The sequence below is a fragment of the Colius striatus genome, chromosome 14 (assembly GCF_028858725.1).
Source record: "Colius striatus isolate bColStr4 chromosome 14, bColStr4.1.hap1, whole genome shotgun sequence".
NCBI lineage: Eukaryota > Metazoa > Chordata > Aves > Coliiformes > Coliidae > Colius > Colius striatus.
The window spans coordinates 1,338,282-1,356,210 of NC_084772.1; the positions used below are offsets into that span (position 1 = coordinate 1,338,282).

The 17,929-nt window shown below is 49.6% G+C and overlaps 1 protein-coding gene across 8 annotated transcripts in view; it reads right to left on the reverse strand.

The window, feature by feature from the left end:
- Positions 1-11,377, reverse strand: part of PHAF1 (phagosome assembly factor 1) — a 42,813-nt gene extending 31,436 nt beyond the window's left edge. For all 8 annotated transcript variants that reach the window (XR_009819734.1, XR_009819735.1, XR_009819733.1 and 5 more), the window contains exons 1-3: positions 11,067-11,377; positions 6,213-6,295; positions 2,182-2,265 (exon numbers count right to left, since the gene is read on the reverse strand). Coding sequence is in view for 2 of the 8 variants with exons in the window: in XM_062007454.1 (XP_061863438.1) it covers positions 2,182-2,265; positions 6,213-6,295; positions 11,067-11,130 (231 nt within the window). In the remaining 6 variants the exon portion in view is untranslated. The remainder of the gene's footprint in view (positions 1-2,181; positions 2,266-6,212; positions 6,296-11,066) is intronic.
- Positions 11,378-17,929: the final 6,552 nt, after the last annotated feature.

Sequence of the window (17,929 nt, forward strand, 5' to 3'; positions counted from 1 at the left end):
TGAGGGCAAGCTGAGACACTATGCACAAGCCTTCCTCCCTCCCTGAAAACAGGGAGGAAGCTTTTTAGGAATACTGGTCTATGGTTTTATTCCTGCACTAGCTGCTTTGGGTCTGTCAGACCCTTCCATTTGGGCAGCCTGTATTTGAAGCTCTCTCACAAACAAACCTAACAGTAAATATGTATTTAAACAAACAGCACACAAAGCAAAGGAAAAAGGCATCCTCACTTCTACAGTTTGGCTGCTGCTCAGCAGTGCTGCAAACACAGTCATATTACCTTAAAACCAGGCAATTTACTTTAGACCTACATTATAACAAGTCCTGTTGTTAACTTCTAAACTGATCGCACAGAATCTCTCCACAAAACTTTCTGAACACTTTTACAAGTTCTCCTAGCATGGTATGCCTTTGCCCAGCTTCACTCTTCATCATTACAACAAAAACTCTTACTACCAGATGAATAACACACCAGAAAAGAAGAGCTTTTCCTTTTTAAAAACAAATCTAAAAATATATACCAGAAGAGTTTGCTTTGTCTATTTTTTTTCTTGAAAATACATCTTAAAGCACACTGTGGAGAAGAAAGGTGAGAAAGAAAAGTTCTTGCCCAATTCTTAGAACACTGGGTGTTGAAATGAGAAAGTCAGACCCCTCAAAAATGGAGATGAAGAGATATGGCATATGCTAGTTACAGCACTTCAAAAACACAAGATTGTGGCGTTCTCAGAAAGGTCAGAAAGCCAGCCATGCATTTGAAGTGATTATGTCAGCTTTGAGTTTGGTCTCCTTAAGAATTAAACATATTTTGGAAGGATTTCATACAGCAGGTGTAGCTCACACTGACAAAGACCCATCTGGCAAAGAAAGTTTTCAAGATAGTCCTGTAAAAACTGGGAATTCACACACACAATGTAATTAAGCTCTAAAATATGACACAAATAAAAGTCCCATTATCACAGAATGGCTTCATGAACAGAAACCACCAGAAGGCAATTACAAACTGAAATCTGGCAAAAAGAGCTCAGTTGGCCCCCATCTGAGCTCAACTTGAACTGAAAATTGAGCCACAAGTGGGTATTTTTAGAGTTAACATAATGACACCGGTTACTATTAGATAAGTAAGTGCTTCCAACAGCTACTAATCAACAATTGTACATATTTAAAGCACAAGAACTCAAGTTTCAGCTGCTTACACACTGCTCAGTCATTTTGGGGATAAAGCACCAGGCTGATGATGCTTTGCAGCTGGTTTTACTGGAGAAGTGAGTAAGGTGAACAAGGCTCCACCTGCCACTGTCCCAAAGCTTGCAAATAGGGTAAAAATAGGGGAAAAGTGTAAAATGCTGGTTTTCTAGCATCACCTTTAACCCTGCACTTCTGCTTTCAGACATTCAGGAGCAGGGCAGTTAGAGCAGCTCATTCACACTCAATTAGTCAAACCAATACCTGGGGCACTTTGGTCACAGAGAAATTTATGCACACCAGGCAAGAACCCCACTGACAATAACTCAGCACAGCAGGTCCTGCCATAAGGACCAGCCTGAGTACCTGAGAAGTTACACACAGATTTCCAACATTTCAGATTACAAAGCTTTCCAAAGTTTTGTACTGATCTAATCCTCTCTCTACAGTCCCATCAGTCCCCTTACTTCATGTGGGGGAAACATTCCAGTTTCACAACTGGTTTTTTACAAACACAAACACCACAGGAGTGACCTGGGAGAAATCCTGCTCTCACAGTGACAGCATCACTCTGTCAATCTAACTCAGCTGACAACTAGGAACAGGAGGAATTAAGTTTAGTTTCAAAAACAATATGGCAGCAGAGATAAAGGAACGACCTGGGCAGAAAACAACAGTCTGGTTATCATTAACCCATGATTTGATTTCAGGCTTAGCTTTAGTAATGGCCTTTCACATCTCCTGCTGCAACCTGAGACAAGATGGGTAAGGAAGACCTCTCCTATGACATTCTTACAGTCTGCAGTATAGTGTTAATGTCTTAATCCCATCAACAAAGATTTCATCCCCCAAAGCAAAAAGATGCATTAAATTATCACAAAGAAGGACTATATATGCAAAATTAACACCTAAAAAGCACACACTTACACTGTTAAGTGTCAATATATCCTAGAGCTTTGGTTCACATTGTTTTGTTTGCAAGAAGGGTGTTTTATTACCTTAAGTCTCTGATTGAAAGCATCAAACAGCAGTTTGATTCCATCCTGAGTCAGGTTAAGGATGAGGTCATGGCTAAGAGGTGACTGTAAAACAACAACAAAAAGCTGTTAGGCTTTCAGTTTTAGGGCTTCTTGAAGATATAGATCATTGAATAAGTACAAACTGGTTACTTTGGAAAAACAAAGTTCCCCTGAGAAAACAACAACTTGTTTAACAAATAAACAAGATAATACAAAGAGATTTGGCCAAACCTCTCAACCCCTCCAGTTTCCTTATGAAAGAAAACAGAAGTGCCTGTGTAAGGCCTGCAGATCACCCTGCAGGAACACCAAAAGGGCAGCTGTCTCTTACTTTATTCTGAGGGGGGGGGAGGGGGAACCACACACCTTGAAAATTAACATTCCAAGTTTAGCATCAGGGACAGCCTGTTCCACTCCTGGTGTGCAAAAGCAACAGCCCATCTCACCCAGCCTTGCATCAGAGCCTCACATACACTTGACAAAACCATGGTGGGAGGGGAAAAGAAACATCAGCCATAGTCTTTTTCAGGCCTCAAAAGGAAGGATTCAGGCTCTCATGTGGTGAATATAGGTTTCCTTAGTTACTGTGGATCATAACAACTAAAGGCTTCATTTGCAGTCTGCTCGAGTCAACAGGAGACATTGCCCCGGCTTCCCCAGTGTCTGCACAGGCTCTGCACCACAATGCCAGGGCTGCTCCCTCCTGCACCACCACGGCCCACACACCCAGACACTTGGCCCCAACTCAGCTCTTTGACCATGCACATTTGCCTCAAAGAGCTCCACCCTCCAAACTGTCTCCTCAGAGGATAGAAAAGGCTGCATGACAGGCAGACAGCAACATTCACGTCCTAGAATTGCTCCAAGCAGTCACCCAGCAAGAGACAGAATAGGGATGAGACATCTGGGGCATATACAAACCTCTAAGGCAGGCAGTCACACCAAACAGCCCTTTCTGTCAATTAAGTATAAGCTATGTTAAAAACTGTTACTCTCCCCTTTGCTCTACTGGGAGAAGGTCTGTTCACTGTCAGAAGTGTAGTTCTCATCCTAGATCTTCTCACCTCTTTATTCTCACATTAGCACTACCTGGATACTTTTTTGTTTTGCATTCTCAGGTGCATCTCCCACTCCTTCCACAACCATGTCTTAGGTAATGCATCTCCAGGTCAAAACAAGAGACAGGGTTTTCAGTGCCCTGGGATGCAGACCTTTAGTCCAGGTAAGAGGAGACTGCGAGGGGGAATCTCATTAATGGTCACTGATATCTGAATGGTGGGTGTCAGGAGACTGGGGCAGCACTTGTTTCTGTTGTACCCAGTGCCAGGACAAGGGGTGATGGGATGAAGCTGGAACACAAAAAGTTCCATTGAAACATAAGGAAAAACTGTGTCAGTGTTTGAGTGAGGGAGCCCTGGCCCAGGCTGCCCAGGGAGGGTGTGGAGGCTCCTGCCTTGGAGGTTTCCAAACCCACCTGGACACGTTCCTGTGTGACCTGATCTAGGTGAGACCTGCAGGGGAGTTGGACTGAGTGATCTCTAAAGGTCCCTTGCAACCCCCATCATTCTATGATTCTATGAAATCTCCCATTCCCCTTATTCACTCCAGTAGCTTCAGTTCCAGCTCATCTTTCTTGAGCACCAGTGAAATGGCATGTAAGCTGTCTTCCAAGTTAAATCATCTCAGTGCCTTCCCAAAGCCATGAATACTGCACTATTGCTGGCAAACTTGTATGATAGGACATGATATATGTAGAACTGAAGCAGCACTGCAACACAGCCATGAGCTTAAGTCAAAAAGGACTAATGTCAATCCCAACAGGCTTTTTAAAATCCCTCCTAAATCCAACTTAGAAAGGCTACAGAGAGAAAAACACACACACGTGCATTTAAACACCAACAGAGGAGTTCTGATGGGCTCTGCATTTCACTGCTTTCTAAGCAGAATTTTCATAGGGTTATTCCAAAATTGATGAGCATTAAAATTACTTTTGAGTGGGTGAAAAAAACCCAACAAATATTGAGAAAAAGCTTGGTATTTAGTACAGCAAATAGCTCTGTTCTATGCTGGCATATTTTCTAAAGGCAGAAAAGTTTCAAGGGCACAGATTTAGTTCATGTGACTTTTAATACACAAAATAGAACCTCAAGTATGACAGACAATGCCAAGAAGCAACAGGAGAGCCCTTCCTGTAGGAAGCAACTCAAGATGTGCAGCTACATTGCTCACTGACATAAAGCTGCACCAAAAACTTGTGGCTGAAGAATCCCATTGACTCAAATCCAGAGGAAGAGGCTTAAGAAAAGCCAAAGCAATTAAGTACCTCATTTCAACTGACCAAAAAGGAGTTAAGTTTTTTTCAGTCAGAGAAAAGAGTTCATCAAGGTTTTTCTGGCACAGTTTGGGCATCCTATTTATGTCAAGTTGCTGTAATTTCAGGATCAGAAATTCAGTGCTGACAGAATAGATGCAACAACTTTAAATACCATTTGATCACTATGCTCAAGGCATTCTTTTAGAAAGCAAAGAGGAAAGAGTTGAAGGTTGTTTGGGTACAGTTTTGCCACTCACAACTTTTATCTAGCTAAGTTTTTTTTTAAAGCTTTGCATCTTCTAAGAAGCTTTTTGTGCTCAGCTGCTAAATGCAGTGCCTGGTGCTCTGCATGAGGGTGAGGATACGGCCAGAGAGCCAACTGCAGGCCATGAGTGGCACCTGGGAAAAACTGCACTGATATCAGGCACTGAGTTCAAATAATATAGAGAAAAAGATACCCTCAGCACAACTATTCCACAGAGCTGAGAATTGTTGTTTTGGTGGACTGTGCAAATGTTGAAAACATCTCTACATCCGTGAGAGTCTGGGGAGAAAACCCCTAAAACCTCAATGTATGTGGTCAAGCACAATGCAGCTTTCCAAGAGGCATAAAGAGCCAAGCAGAAGTATACCTTGTTTTCTGGTCCTGTGCCACTCATCCTTCTGTGATTGTGCAAACCTCAAAAGAAGAGGAATCTCACCATTTATCTAAACAAACCCAGAAAGAAAAACTCCAAAGCCTACCAAAAAAATCAAGAGCTGCATTCGCTCCCAGACATGAAGTACAAGGAGCTGGATATTCAATTTGCAATTCAGTCATCCCAAAGCCCATAAAGCTGCATAATGTGGAACAAAAAAGGGATAATTTATTTAATTACATTAAATATGCATCCAGCAGTAAGCCCAAGGGCTGAGCTTGTTCCTCAGCCACTCAGTATTCACCACAATGAGGCCTCAATCAGCATTTTGATACACGCTGATGTTTTAGCAGACTTTGCCTTTTTCCTGATGCAAAGATCTGTCATCTACAACATAGGAATAACATCTTCTGGTGAATGTGCATTTCATATAATACACGTTTGGAGAGTTGTAATCCTCTTTCCTATTCCCTTCCACTTCCTTGAAAGGAACACATTTTATTTGGCCTAGCAGAAGTTTCCCTTCTAGTCCCCTTTCTGATGGGAGTCAAATGTATTAGGAACATAATGCTGAGTTATCAAGAATGATTAAAACATCTACAGCTCGTTTAAATTAGTGTCCACTTTCTGCAGATGAATTTGGAGATCCAGAGAGAAATTGTGGGAGCCTTTTTGGGGGGTTCAGTCACCACTGAAGCGAACACGAGAGCGGAAAGTAAGGAGTGACTCAGGACTTCAAAAACTGCAACACTTGCCAAAGACAATGTAAGAACATTAGAATTAAATTACCCAGCTAGAACACAATACTACTGCTTCATGACTACACATGCAAAACTGACACCTGTTAAACCCCTGCACTGTGCTGAAGATGACTGCATTTTACTCAAAGCAGTTATAAAAGCTACACCTCTGATGTGGTGGCAATAATTGGGTGTGACTCAACGTCAAGTGGCTCCACAACAGGAATGTTAATGTGACAGAACATCAGTACATCCCCCAAGGCCTGAATTCTGGGGCACAAAGAGGCAGCTGCCCCAGCCAGGCCATGCAGCACTCACCTGCTCGCTGTAGAGAACTTGGACGTTTTTGATAATGCGACAGTGTTTCTGAAGAATTGCTACAGCCTGAGCCAATGGCATTCCTGCAAATAAAAACACTCCTTCAGGTGAGACCAGCAAACAGCATTTGCTAACAGAAAGGTCACAGAGGAGGTAAAGGAAGTGTCATCATCAGCAAGCAGCACATGACAACTGAAAGGTACAGCACTGGCAAACAGGGCAGCCTGCCTCTCGCTATGCGCTCAGACCTGCTTTTGTGAAACAGAAAAGTCATTGTCTATGGACTGGCTTGTGAGGCATCTCGAAGAAAAAAGTATCCCTAGTGTGCCACAGAATTAAACAGCAAAGCCCAGGCAGAAAAAGCACACATCTTTCTACAACAAACACACATCTGCTGCTTTTTGGGGTCAAGGATCCGATGCCTGATTCAAGAGCCTGTGCCAAACATCACTAAGGCACCTTTACATACCCCTGCAGCAGGCTCCTGCAGCACATTTGATGCCATACTCTTCATCAAACTTGATAAAGCACTGAGGAGTCAGACAAGATAGATATAGATACTGACACAAAGCAATGGCTTTCCTTAGACCTGACAGGGCTACATTTGTCTGTAAACTGAGGGGATGAAAGTTCCTTCCCTGACACAAGATAAACATGCTAAACACTTTGCTTCAATTGCAGTAATACACTTATTTAACATAATTTCAAAGGCTTTTCTTTTGGTGGTGGTGATTATTTTTTTTCCCAGTGTATATCTAGCTATACAGCTATAAATTTGTTCAGGATGAAACAGTTGATTCCACAGGAAAAACAGCACCACACCATCTCACCCTTTATCATACCTAAGAACCCTTGTTGCCTTTCCAAATGAAAGGTGATTGTGCTCCTGGATTCAAAGCAGACATTTATAGAGAGGTTATGAGCTTGTAATGGTGAAGTTTGATTTCCCCACTAATTGCTGCAAGTCAATTTAGATTAGTTATCTGCCATTTTATTTACATTCCTTGCCCCTTCTTCATGTCTAGTTTTTAAACACTAGGAAGGCTGCCTTGACTGGGGAAAATTTACCACAGGACCTACACTTTATTTAGTTAACAGTTCAGGTATTCACATTTTAAGTTAATAGCTAAACCTCTCAAACTCAGGGCCCCTCAGTTCAAGAAGGACGGGGAGCTGCTGGAGAGTTCAGCACAGGGTCACAACGGTGATGAAGGGAGTGGAGCAACTCCCTTGTGATGAAAGGCTGAGGGAGCTGGGGCTCTGTAGCTTGCAGGAAACTGAGGTGTGACCTCATTAATCTTTACAAATACATAAAGGGTGGGTGTGAGGAGGCTGGAGCCAGGCTGTGCTCAGTGATGGCCAATGACAGGACAAGGGGCAACAAGCTGGAACAGAAGAGGTTCCAAAGAAACACAAGGAAAAACTTGTTCCCTGTTGAGGTGAGGGAGCCCTGGCAGGGGCTGCCCAGATGGGCTGTGGAATCTCCTTCTGTGTGATATATTTATGGAGAGAGCGAGTTTTTTCACTTTAATGCTGCAGATACTGTCTAAAAGGTGCTTTAGAACATGAAGTATGATCACAGAATCAGAGAATCTCCAGGGCTGGAAAGGACCTCAAAAGCTCATCCAGTCCAACCCCTCTGCCAGAGCAGGACCACCTAGAGTAGGGCACACAGGAACTTGTCCAGAGCCACATAGTAAAGTAGCACTGCTACCTATTACCTAGGAAATAGCAGATACCTTGCAGTCTAAGTAGCCAGGTTTTAAAAAAACAGTTGTCATCTATTAGATAATACCTTCAAAATGGAACAGAAACATAAATAACAGCAAGAACCTAACATCAAAGATGCTGCTGTGGAAGTTTCACATCTCTTAACCCAGTAAAAGCTATGATGCCACAAAGAGTAAAGATGATTTAAAAGCATAATCCATATTTGCAACATCAGCAGCTGTAGGAGACTTACAGAGGTAAGTCCATGAGCTCTTTTAAAAACACAGGTGGCAAAGGCTCCAGTGAAGGCGCTGACAGAACCTGAACATCGATGGCAGGTGCCAGCAGTAGGTAAGGGTTCAGACAAAAGAACAAACCAGCATGTGGTTGGAAGTGTCCCCAGACACACAGTGCAGTTTGCAGTCCCACGTAAACTGATGCAATCTTGGGTTGGTAAGTGTGCAAATAGACAGCTTACGTGATTCCCTTACTCAAAGCTGTCTCAAGCTGCAGGCAAGTGGACATGGACTGACTTTGTTCCCTTTGCAGTGACTGTGAATCAAAGCAGATTTCACCACACAGAACTCAAAACACACACAGGAGCTGGTATCCTCCCTTTGTCTCCATTATCAGGGAGCCAAAAGAACAGTAAAGAAAGTGGGTTGTTTTTCTCCGCCCTTCCCACGCACACACACACACACCACCCCCTTTTCCTCCACAGTCATCAGCCTTTGCAGTCAAAGAGGAAAACAAAGAATTCTTTTTCCTCTGCTCACCAGCCAGAGGGAACAGGGAAGCAAACACAGTTTCCAGCACATCAGTTTGGTTGACTAAGCCATGGCAAATAACACCCACAAAGACCAGCCCTAGGACTCTCCCATCACAGATTCTTCCCTTGCCTAAATGCTGCAGGCAAAACAAGCAACACAGGACACTCCTCTCACCAATACTGGTCATGAACAACATGCTCTGAAGAGTTAGTCTATGCTAAGACTACGTGTCTTGAAGTGGAGGGGGTAGAAGGGTGAAAATAGAAGAATACAAGAAAATCCCGGAGAAGATGAATCATAACACAGTAAATAGAGAGAAGTGAAACTGCATAGGAAAAGAAAGTATAAAAAGCAAGACAAACACAAGTGTGCCTTAGAAATTATATCTCTCAAACAGTAGCAATAGAGCTAAAGGCACTACAGAGTAAGTATTTAATTGTTCCCTCTTAAAATGGCAGGAACATAGCCCAAGAGACACAGTGACACAAGGTGAACTGAGCACAAAACTTAGCCTTGGCTGAATGTTTCTATGCTCTGGTCACACTGCGAGTCAACGCTGGAGCCAGAAACTGAATCCAGAAACTCATGTGAAAAATTTTCCTGGCATTTCCCCTCAGTCATCTCCATTGTGGGCACAAGACTGGAAGCCAGAGTCAGCAGTGGTTCAGGAACACTGCCATTAGTTCTGCTAAGAGCAGATGCAAACAAACAAGGAGTAGAATACTGCTGGCAGTGAGAATCCCATTTCCACCCGGGCCTCTGGCCTCGCTGCCACAGACAGAGCTGAACCAGCCCTAACAGCAAGGGACAGTTTTCATCCAGTGGCATCAGAGCAGGACAAAGTGAAGTCTCTCAATACTTAGCCAGCCTCCTGCTCTATGCCAGCAGGTCATGCTAATTATATATTAGACACATCACGTGGTGGCTATGTTTACTTCAAGCATTACAGCTGGGTTTCCTCCCTCTGACATCTATGTGTGTGTGTATAAACACAGACAGAGACATGGGGTACAATTTGAACCATGGGATTACATTCCCTGGGGGTTCTGAAAAGGAAAACTGTTGTCTTTCTTCTCCCCTTTTTGTTTGTTTTTATAAGGAGAATGGGGGGAAGCCAGTATTTAAGAAGACTGTCAGGGTATAGAGTTAGAGAAGGTGTTTCTTGTCAGGTCACACAGCCACTAAAGGATGGCAGAAGGTCACACAGAGCAGATAGAGCACAGTAATGTGTTACCACTATCAGGACCTCACCCAAATTTCAAAGGGTGGGACCCAAGGTACTATAATTAGCCTCCAAAAGCCATCCTGTAACCATCGAGCTGTACCTGACTCTGAAGCCAGAGCAGCACAAACAGCCCTTTGTGTTTTGGTGGGGTTTTACACAGCCCTGAGCTCACAGCAGCAGTCAAACCATGTTTTTAAGGAACAGCCTGTCCCCTCCTGCCACAGGTGACAACAGCAGCAGTGTGCTTCAAGTTCTGGCAGACACCGACCACAGTCCTGTTTACTTTGGCCAAACTGCTCCCACCCTTAGCTGTGCTTTAGACACAGCAACAGCAAAGGTGAGACACCGAGAGCAAGGGCCCACCCCCATATCTCAACCAACCCTTTGAAAAACATGACAGTTACAGGATTTTCTGAGGGGTTTTTTTTTAAGGACTACCTTTATCTGCTGGAAAATACAAGTCACCTGGAGAACCTCTGCCATCTGAGTTTACATTTAAGTGCCCTGAGCTGAGCATCAGCCACCTTTCCACCAGCTGAAGGAAAGTCCTTTCTCATTGCAATAAACAGAGCAACGAACTGCTAGAGTTCTGGCAGAGAGATGAAAAGAACAAGGATCCTTAGAGGGAAAAATATCCCTGAGCTAACCCTGAGAAAAACCTCTCTAAAGTTTTTTTCCTCCACAATGTCACAACCCAGCAACAACACAAAGGAATTGCGAAACACAGCTCGTACTTCTGAGGAGGTTGTGCAGAGGAGCACCGTGTTTATGCCAAGTTATTAGCACAGGGCTGAAGATGCTGCTGTCACCTGACACATTCAGGTGACGATCAGCACATGCATGCCTCCTCTGTTAGGAATTGTTACAAAAACATTACTAAGATGGCACAGCAAAACAAGGTAAACAAGTAGAAGACAGCTGATAAACAATGCATAAGCTGATGTGCAAAAGCTGAAGGTAAGACTATAGTATGAGGGAACCATACAGCTCATACATTAGTATTTATAGAAGCAGAGAAAAGCGAGCTTTGACTCTGCCTGAACTCTCTCACTGCCTGAAAGCGTCGAGACAAACCTTAAGAAGGAGGGGACTCGAGGAGCCCCTCGCTCAGCTCACCCCACGGGTCCAGCGGAGGGGGGACACACTTACCCAAGGTGAACTCCCATTGTTCGTTTCCCAGAGACCGCTCGGGCACCACCTCCAGATCTAGCATTGGCTCAGGTCGCGCGGAGGCCGCGGGCTGGCACACGGCAGGTCACCGGGGGGCTGCGCCGGACCTCTGCGGGAAAGCGGGAGGGAAGCCGGCAGCCTGAGCCCCCCCTCAGCCCTCTGAGGACACCCACCGCCCCCGCTCCTAGGGGGACGGCGCTGAGTCACCGCGGAGCCCCCTGCGGCTGGAGTGGAAGGGAGGAGGGCCCGGGCACCACCGCCACCATCACCTCCCCCCCCATCGCCTCACGGCCCCGCGGGCTGTGCCGCCCCCCCAGCCCCGCCCCGCGCGGGCAGCCGCCGCCGCCCCGCCCGCCCCCGCCGCCGCCCAGGACGCCCTGGAGGGAGCGGGGGGAGCGGAGCCGCCGCCGGCGGTCCCGCACGAGCCGCCGCCGGGTCGCGGGCGCCGGGGAGGGCGGCGGGGGGGAGCCCGGACCCCCTCCCCCCGCGCTGCGGGGCCGCCACTCACCTCACTTGCGGCTGCTGAAAAAGCGCTTTGCGGCTGCCGTCAGGCGAGCCCGCGCGCGGGGCGGGGCCAGCGGCGGCCAGGGCGCCCCGCCCCGCCACGCCCCGCCCGGCCCGTGGCGCAGCGGCGAGGGCGGCGGCCCGCGGAGGGGAAGGTCGGCGGTTCGAGGTCAGCCGAGGCGCTGCCTGGCTTTGGGGTGTCGCGAGCACGGTTGTTATCGCGATAGGTAACGAAAATTCACTCAGTTGTGATGGTTCGGGAAGCAGGCGTTAGTTTGTTACAGCGTGAGGGATCTCTGCTCTTGACACCAAGAAGCCAAAGGCAACTCCTTATGTCCATGGCAGAACATGAATACCCGTGTCATTGCCAAGCCTGACCCACGTCCCTAGTAAATATGCAACAAGAGGTGATGTTCAACATGGTCTGAGTGGAGACCTGAGGAACACAGTCGTACATCTTTACCATGTGCCTCTTGTAGCTCATTACCATGCTCAAGGCTGCTCACTTTAATGTTAATTGTACGGTTAATGAGGCAAAGGCCTCACTCCAGGCACCGTGGCCTTGCTGAAACTGTGCTGAAGCTGTTTGTCTGCTTGATCCCACGATTTATAGCCAAAACAGGACTGTCTTCCCCCCTCAGCTGCTTGCTGTGCCCATCTTTCAGGCCTCCACCTCCTAGGTCTGCCCAACACGCCAGCAGGCACTGACACTTCTGACCCACTGAGCGTCGTTCCCACCTCATTCATCCATTGCTGTGGTCACTCGACACAAAGCCCAAATCCCGCTGGTATGAAGTCAGTTGTGGGAGTATCCCTTGTGGGGTTAAAGGACGAGGGGTCTACAGAGGTCTCTGGTGTCTGTGTCGCTGCCAACCCTTGTCCCTGTGGCCAGACCTACAACACAAGCTGCAATGACACCCCATCACAGCTCACCAGGGTAAGGCCAGGATTCTTTAAAGAAAATCATACAAGAAACCCAAACCAATGCCAGTTATGTCCAGTTTTTCCAGTTGAAAAGCCAGGGTGGAGGAAGGAACAGAGGACAAATTAGTCAGTGGCACGAGCAAAGTGACTCAGTAAGGAAGAAAGTCGTAAGGAGCTCAGTGGCTTTGCAATGTTTTTGGGCAAAACAAGAAGGTGGCCACCCAGGTGCTCACTTCTCCCTGAGGCCACCGTGTGAACCTGCTTTGCTCAGACCCAGGAGACCCCAGAAGATCCCAGGCACAAGGAGTTGGCATCCACGCCACGAATTAGGATAACAGAGCTCTGCCAAGATGCTGCAATGTGGCCATCCCGCTGGCCTGCCCCCCCAGCCACCCCACATTGCACCATCACCCCTTTGACAACAGAAGCCTGACGTGAGAGGAATGGCACAGGTCAAGCAGCATCCAGCCTGAAGCACAGAGTTAATAATAAACACAAGAAAGGCCGAGGGTGTGGGGCTGTGCCAGCCTGGTGTGGCAACCCTCCTGTGCCTCGGCAGAGCTCTGCAGCAGGCCAGCACCTCACATCACAGCAGGGCAGCAGACACCATCACAGAAACTCCTTTCCTCAGCTAACCACACGGGTTTAAGGTTCTCATATTACAAATAAATGGAGAAACCCAGAACTCCTGCCAGGTTTTACACTGCATCTTCCCACCAGCAGCCTCACGTTCATACGGGATGCTGCCGGTGGCACCAGCTCCCTGTGCCTGCACCACATACAATCTCCACAGAGCCCAGAGTGTACCAGCCTGCTCCAAAGACCACAGCTCTGGGCTGGAAAAGGGGTAATTTGCTCTTTCCTCCTGACTGAGCTGGCGTCTGCCCGCTCCGAGTTGGGAGCCATTAAGAGAGGAACCTCATGGTGTTCACCAAGGGCAAATGCAGAGTCCTGCAGCTGGGGAGGAACAGCCCCCTGCACCAGGACAGGCTGGGGGTGACCTGCTGGGGAGCAGCTCTGGGAGAACTGCTGCAGAGAGGCCAGGGCAGGGACAGCAAGATGCTGAGGGGCTGGAACATGTGTGTGAGGAGGAAAGGCTGCAGCCCTGGGGCTGTTGAGCCTGGGGAAGAGAAGCCTGAGCTCAGGGGCACCTCAGCAATGCTGAGAAATGCCTCAAGGGTGGGTGTCAGGAAGATGGGGATGGGCTTTGCTCTGTGGTGCCCAGGGACAGGATAAGGGGTAATGGACATGAGCTAGAACACAGCAAGTTCCCCTGGCCCAGGAGGAGCAAGTGCTTTGGTGCTGAGGTGAGGGAGCCCTGGCCCAGGCTGCCCAGGGAGGGTGTGGAGGCTCCTTCTCAGGAGGTTTCCAACCCCAGCTGGACACGTTGCTGTGCCCCCTGAGCCAGGGGAAGCTGCTTGAGCAGGGGCTGGGGCTGCAGCAGCTCTGCAGGGCCCTGCCAGCCCCCAGCATTCTGTGGCTCTGTGATCATGCTGCAGCTGAGCTCTGCTCTCTAAACCCCAGTGTACCAACATCTTGCTTCCAAGCCAGCTGACAAGAGAAACTGTCCATCATAGTTTCAAACAACTCTTCTAGCAACCAGTACCTATGAGAACCAACAGGCTTAGTCACAGCTCTGTTTTCCACAGGCAGACCAAGCCATGGCTGGCACAGGGAATCAAAGCACTGAAACAGCAATCCCAGTCACATTTGGGAGCAGGACCTCAGCCAGGCTCTGCTCTAAGCACTGCCTTTCTCCACATCTCTGCTCAGGTCACAGAGCTGTTGAAGCTGGTGAGGTGTTCATGCCTATGGCATGGAGCAAGCCCCAGGGAAACGAGCTTTGCCTTGAAGCCAGCTGCACGTTGCTCTATTCATTATTCATCTCTGCTTTTTCCTTTCTTTAAATCCAAGCACAGTGACATCTCAATATGCTGAAAAGCACAGAGGTGCTGCCAATTTCCCCCCTTCCTTCCAGTCCTCTGACACATCTTTATTGGCTCAAAGACAAACTAACCTTTCCTCTCTCAGGAGCATGGGCTGATCCTTCATCACAAGACACCTGCAGCTCTCCCACTCACCACACACATATATGGTGACATCCATACGGAATGTACTTCAGAGCAGAAATACTCAGCGAGAAATCTTGTGTGCTCCCTTTATTGAACATCCCAGCACCCACTTTTGACTGAGCCCAGGACATATGCAGATGTAGATCAGCTGGGCTTTGCCAAAATGCTTTTCCAGCTCACTCCTGCCTCAGGCAATGACCATTGAATGCCCAGAGCTTCAAACGAGGGAAGGCAAGAGGCTGGGCTCCCATTCAGATAAAGTCAGTGTCCTTTGAGAAGGAATGTTGTCAGCAAGAGCTGAATTGCCACAGAGATTAGAAAGCAGGAGGTTAGAGCCACATGGGTTCAGAGATTCAGTCTCAGCATCACCCCACACCCCAGCCTAAGGTGGTGCCTGTGGCTATGGCCATGCCCCAGCCCCATCACCCTGGGGCTTCACTCTTTAAAGCAATGACCAGTGTACTGGCAGGAGCTGCCATCCAGGGAGTATGCCAGCTCCTGCCACGTCCCTGAGCTTAAAATACACCCCTTAAATACCTAGGAGGGCAGAGCAAAACTGCCAAGAGGCAGGCAAGGGCAGAGGCACCCTACAGAGGCTGTGTTTGGTGTTTGCTGGTTGGCTGCAGTGACTCCCCCAGTGTGAGCAGGGAGAGCCCAGGGCACAGGCGTGGAGAGGTGGAAAATGCAACCACAACATCCTGAAGGAGAGCAAGTACAGGCAAAGCTGGAGATAGAGCAGCTCCTCATGCCCAGGGGGGCAAGAGGCCAAGGGCAGCCTGGCTGGGATCAGCACTGGGGGGGCAGCAGGAGCAGGGCAGTGCCTGTGCCCCTGTGCTGGGCCCTGGGGAGGCTGCAGCTCCAGGGCTGTGTCAGTGCTGGGCCCCTCACTCACTGCCACAGGGACACTGAGGGGCTGCAGCGTGGCCAGAGCCGGGCACAGAGCTGGGGAAGGGGCTGGAGCACAAGGGGCTGGGGAGGGGCTGAGGGAATGGGGGTGTTGAGCCTGGAGAAGAGGAGCCTGAGGGCAGCCAGGAGCCCTCTCTGACACTCCCTGCCAGGAGGCTGCAGGGAGCTGGGGTTTGGGCTCTGCTCCCCAGTAACAAGTGACAGGACAAGAGGAAACAGCCTCAAGTTGCCCCAGGGCAGGTTGAGGTTGGAGCTGAGGCAGAACTGTTTCCCTGAGAGGGGTGTGAGCCCCTGTGCCAGGTTGCCCAGGGAGCTGGGGGAGTGCCCAGCCCTGGAGGGATCCCAAAGCCCTGGAGCTGAGGTGCTGAGGGCTATGGGTCAGTGCTGGGCTGGGCAGGGTGAGGGCAGGGCTGGGACTGCAGCAGCTTCAGGGGCTTTTCCAATCAAAATGATTATATATCTGTACCCCCTACCAAGCCTCAGCCCCCTCTGCTCCCCTGGGTGCAGGAAAACACCCTGATGCCCCTAAGGCATCCTGCCTGGATTCCCAGAGGGGCTGCTTTCCTTTCAGATCCCAGCTCCCATTCCACCAGACAAGAAAAAACCAACCCTGCTCAGTAGAAGGCAGAAAACCCAACCCCAGGTCTGCAGGGATGGCAGCTGCAGCACCAAAGGCGAGCATCTTGGCAGTTGCTCCCAAGCCACTTGCTTTAAAGGCAGTGGGACGATGAGGGTGGCACAAGCGACCATCAGCTCTGCAGAGAGGCTGAAAAGACAGTGGGGTCACCTCCATCTCCTCTGGGCACATCCTTTTCCTGCCTTTCTCCTTGCTTGGAGAGACCTTCCCAGGCACTGACCCAGCTGCCAGGTGGGTTGGGATAATTTTTGCACAGCTGGGACAGGGGCTATGACAAATTCCTGTCTTCCCACAGCACCAATTCTGCTCCTAGTGTGGCCAGCACCAGAGAGCTGCCTGGGGACAGCAGGAGAGCCCAGAGAGCTGCAATTTGGGCAGCAAAAACCAAACACCTGCGAGAGATGGGAGGGTGGGATGGTATTTTTAAGGCGAGTGGGGCAAAGCACCATCATTTTGGGAGCCTTCAGCTCCAGGAACCGTGGGAGAGACAGATGAAAATGTAGAGAAACAGACAAAAATGTAGAGAAACATAGAAGTGAACATTAGATTTTTTAAAAGAACATAATTACCCTTCTGAGTCCTCAGATTCTGGAGCAGCTCCTGCACAGCCCCTGAGTCTGGCCCCAGGGCTCAGAAACAGTTAATGGCCTTCTGAAAACTACAATCCCTTTTTGTTTCTTAAAGACCAACTTGTTTGTTACTGGCCAAGGCTGGAGGGATGACAGGGGGTGTATCCACCGGAGCAATCCCCTGCTACCAAAGGTTGTGTTGCCATCACATTCGGGGGTTGCATCAGCAGCTGCAGGGAATTACTGGGGTTTCACTTAACTTCCCTGAGTTCCACTCAGCTGCGGGGCAGTGGCAGCAGAGAAGAGCTGGGCTTTGCCCTCCAGCTGGTCAAAAGGTACAAAGGCTTCATAAGAGGGATCAAGGTGCGGGGCTCGGAGCAAGGTGCAGGGGTCAGAGCAAGGTGCGGGGCTCGGAGCAAGCTGTGGGGCTGGCAGCCAGCAAGGTGCGGGGCTCGGAGCAAGCTGTGGGGCTCGCAGCCAGCAAGGTGCGGGGCTCAGAGCAAGGTGTGGGGCTTGGAGCCAGCAAGGTGCGGGGCTCAGAGCAAGGTGCGGGGCTCGGAGCAAGGTGCGGGGCTCGCAGCCAGCAAGCTGCAGGGCTCGGAGCAAGCTGCAGGGCTCGGAGCAAGCTGCGGGGCTCGGAGCAAGCTGTGGGGCTGGCAGCCAGCAAGGTGCGGGGCTCGGAGCAGGGTGCGGGGCTCGGAGCAAGGTGCGGGGCTGGCAGCCAGCAAGGTGCGGGGCTCGGAGCAGGGTGCGGGGCTCGGAGCAAGGTGCGGGGCTCGCAGCCAGCTGTGGGGCACGGAGCAAGGTGCGGGGCTCGCAGCCAGCAAGCTGCAGGGCTCAGAGCAAGCTGCGGGGCTCGGAGCAAGGTGCGGGGATTGGAGCAAGGTGTGGGGCTGGCAGCCAGCAAGGTGCGGGGCTCGGAGCAAGCTGCGGGGCTCCCGCTGCAGCCGCGCTGCTCCCTCGCGATGGGCTCCGGCCCGACAGGTCTGTCGGACGCACGGGACACGGCCCCCAGGACCCCGCAGCGCTGTCTGGGGAAGGGACATTTGTTACAGAGCTCTGGAGTTGCTCTCGTTTGTCCTTTGACGCGCGTTTCCTGCGCAAAGCTTCGGCCTGACCGTGAGCAGCTTTCCCGAGCAGCGCCCGCAGAGCTGCAAAGCGAGATGGGCTGTGGGGGCTTTGCCTGTGCTCTGGGGGAAGCCTTGAGGCTCTCGAAGGGGCTCCATTTGT